The sequence below is a fragment of the Penaeus vannamei genome, chromosome 36 (genome assembly GCF_042767895.1).
Source record: "Penaeus vannamei isolate JL-2024 chromosome 36, ASM4276789v1, whole genome shotgun sequence".
In the NCBI taxonomy this organism is placed as follows: Eukaryota; Metazoa; Arthropoda; class Malacostraca; order Decapoda; family Penaeidae; genus Penaeus; species Penaeus vannamei.
In genome coordinates, this window is record NC_091584.1 from 7,510,343 (window position 1) to 7,512,842 (window position 2,500).

A 2,500-nucleotide genomic window follows, 5' to 3' on the forward strand; every position below is an offset into this window, starting at 1 on the left:
TATATATATATATATATATATATATATATATATATATATATATATATATATATGTATATATATATTATATATATATATGTATATATATATATATATATATATATATATATACATATATATATATATGTGTATATATATATATATATATATTCATTTATTGATCTAAAACAGTTTTTGGATCCATGTACCTGTTTTTTTGTTTTGCTTTGTTTTTTTGTTTTTTTTATTCATGGATTTATTGTGATTTTGTTTTTGAAAAGTGGTGAATATATGTGATATAAGTATATATATTTTTCATCTGTGTTGTATGTACTGGATATTAGATTACTCACATTTTGTCTCTCTCTCTCTCTCTCTCTCTCTCTCTCTGTCTCTGTCTCTCGCCCTTTGTCTCTCTCTCTCTCTCTCTCTCTCTCTCTCTCTCTCTCTCTCTCTCTCTCACTCTCACTCTCTTGCACCCTCTCACACTCTCTCACACTCTCACTCTCACTCTCACTCTCACTCTCTCTCTCTCACTCTCACTCTCACTCTCACTCTCACTCTCTTACTCTCTCACACTCTATCAGTCTCACTCTCTCACTCTCTCGCTCTCTCACTCTATCGCTCTCTCCCTCTCTCACTCACTCACTCACTCTCTCTTTTCTCTCTCTCTTTCTCTTTCTCTCACACTCTCTCTCTCACACTCTCTCTCTCCCTCTCTTCCTGAATCTCTCTCCCCCCTCCCTCTCTCTTTATCCTTGTATCTATCTTATGTCTTTCATTCTTAGTTTTGTATGAAGGTATACATTGCTAGAATGATGCTGTTTAATGTCCCCACTCTTGGTATTTCAGACCGATCTTGTGAAGACTATGAATTCACTTGTGGTGATGGTACATGTGTGTCTGTAACTGTACGATGTGATGGACAAGAGGATTGCCGTGATGGCTCAGATGAGCTTAACTGTCGTCCGCGTCCTCCACGTGTGTTATTACTCTTCTGTTCGCTGCTAAGAATTGTTTCAACTTTTTTCTTTACCATCTGTTTCATTTTCCGATTGTTATTTCTTTTCCTATCTATTCTATTATTTTTTGTTTATTAAGGATAGCTTTTCTTATTAAGATTTCTTTGTTTTACTTTTCCTCTTTCTGTTTTCTTTAATGTTTGATGTTATTTTTTTATTGTGTATTTTATGCTTATATACTTTATTTTGTGGCACAGATGTTTGTTCAGAAAATTGATATCAGAGTTATATACCAAGGCTGTTTTCTGGACATAAAAGAATAAAAATTCTATATTTCTCAAGAATCTCACACTGATTGCAAACTATTGTTGTCAACCTAGCACGGTGCCAAGCAAACGAGTTTCAGTGTAGAGGTGGACGGTGCATACCTGATTATGCTCGTTGTGATGGCAAACGAGACTGCCGTGATGGCTCAGACGAAACTTCATGCATTACTACGACAACTACGACTACTCAACCACCATTTATACCGTCAGCGAGTATGTTTTCTTATTATCATTTATGCATATGATGATAATAAAGCATCATAGATTCTAAACAAAATAACTTTATTTTCTCTTTTGATATGCAAGGATGAATGTGGACTTCATACCTTTGCTAATTTTGACCACTACTAAATGGCCTGCAGATCTTAGAAAAGAGGACAGTCTCCTAATCCACTTGTATTCGTAAAATAATTACTAACATTCTTTATTTTATCATTTTGCAGAATTTGGGTAATATCTGCATCTTCTCAGCTTTGGAATTAGTTTCATTGATGATTATTCTTGTTTTTGTTATGACAGTGATTAAGTTGCAATAGTTGTTCTACTTTATGCTTCATTTCTTTTTCCAAAGCTGATATAGATGTGATATTAAACCTGACCTGAAAATGTATAACCTCAACTTTTTTTCTTCTATTGTCACATTCACTAATGTAATATCTTTACAGATTGGCCATATCTTACCCAGCACAATTTCAGTTTGCCAACTTGTTAGTAGTGATAACTAACAGCTTTCTAAAACCAGTAACAACAGGATCTTCTCTGAAGTAGCAGCTGTTATGGTTCTGAAGAACGAATTTCTAACATGAATAAAAAATATTTCTGGCCTGTTGCATGTACCTTTTTTTTTTATATAAAAACTTGTAGAGCAATGATTTATACATCAAGTACTAACCCTTACATGGTACACTGCTAACTTATATGCTGTTTTGCTTTTTGAAGTAGTTATTAAACTAAAGTTTTAAACCTACAGTGACAAAGATCTCCAGTTTTTCTGTGAAGTAGTGACAACTACAAGAATGGTTTCTAGAGTAACTCACACTCTAACATGTTTAAGTAGGGCAATATGATACTGCATGCATCATTTAATGTATTGCAGTGGATTTTTTTTCTCTCTCTCTCCCTTTTTATTGATTTTGCTCATTGATCTTAAATGTTTCTTTGATATGCCTTTGTGACCCTTGTTGGGTGGTATGGTTCATAAACTTCTAATAGTTAGAGTGCATTTTAGGTGAA

General features: G+C 33.7%; 1 protein-coding gene across 18 annotated transcripts in view; it reads left to right on the plus strand.

Moving 5' to 3' along the window:
• Window positions 1–2,500, plus strand: part of trol (terribly reduced optic lobes) — a 266,084-nt gene that overhangs the window by 144,492 nt on the left and 119,092 nt on the right. For all 18 annotated transcript variants that reach the window (XM_070114424.1, XM_070114425.1, XM_070114431.1 and 15 more), the window contains 2 exons: window positions 832–960; window positions 1,322–1,480. In XM_070114424.1, the coding sequence (XP_069970525.1) occupies window positions 832–960; window positions 1,322–1,480 (288 nt within the window). The remainder of the gene's footprint in view (window positions 1–831; window positions 961–1,321; window positions 1,481–2,500) is intronic.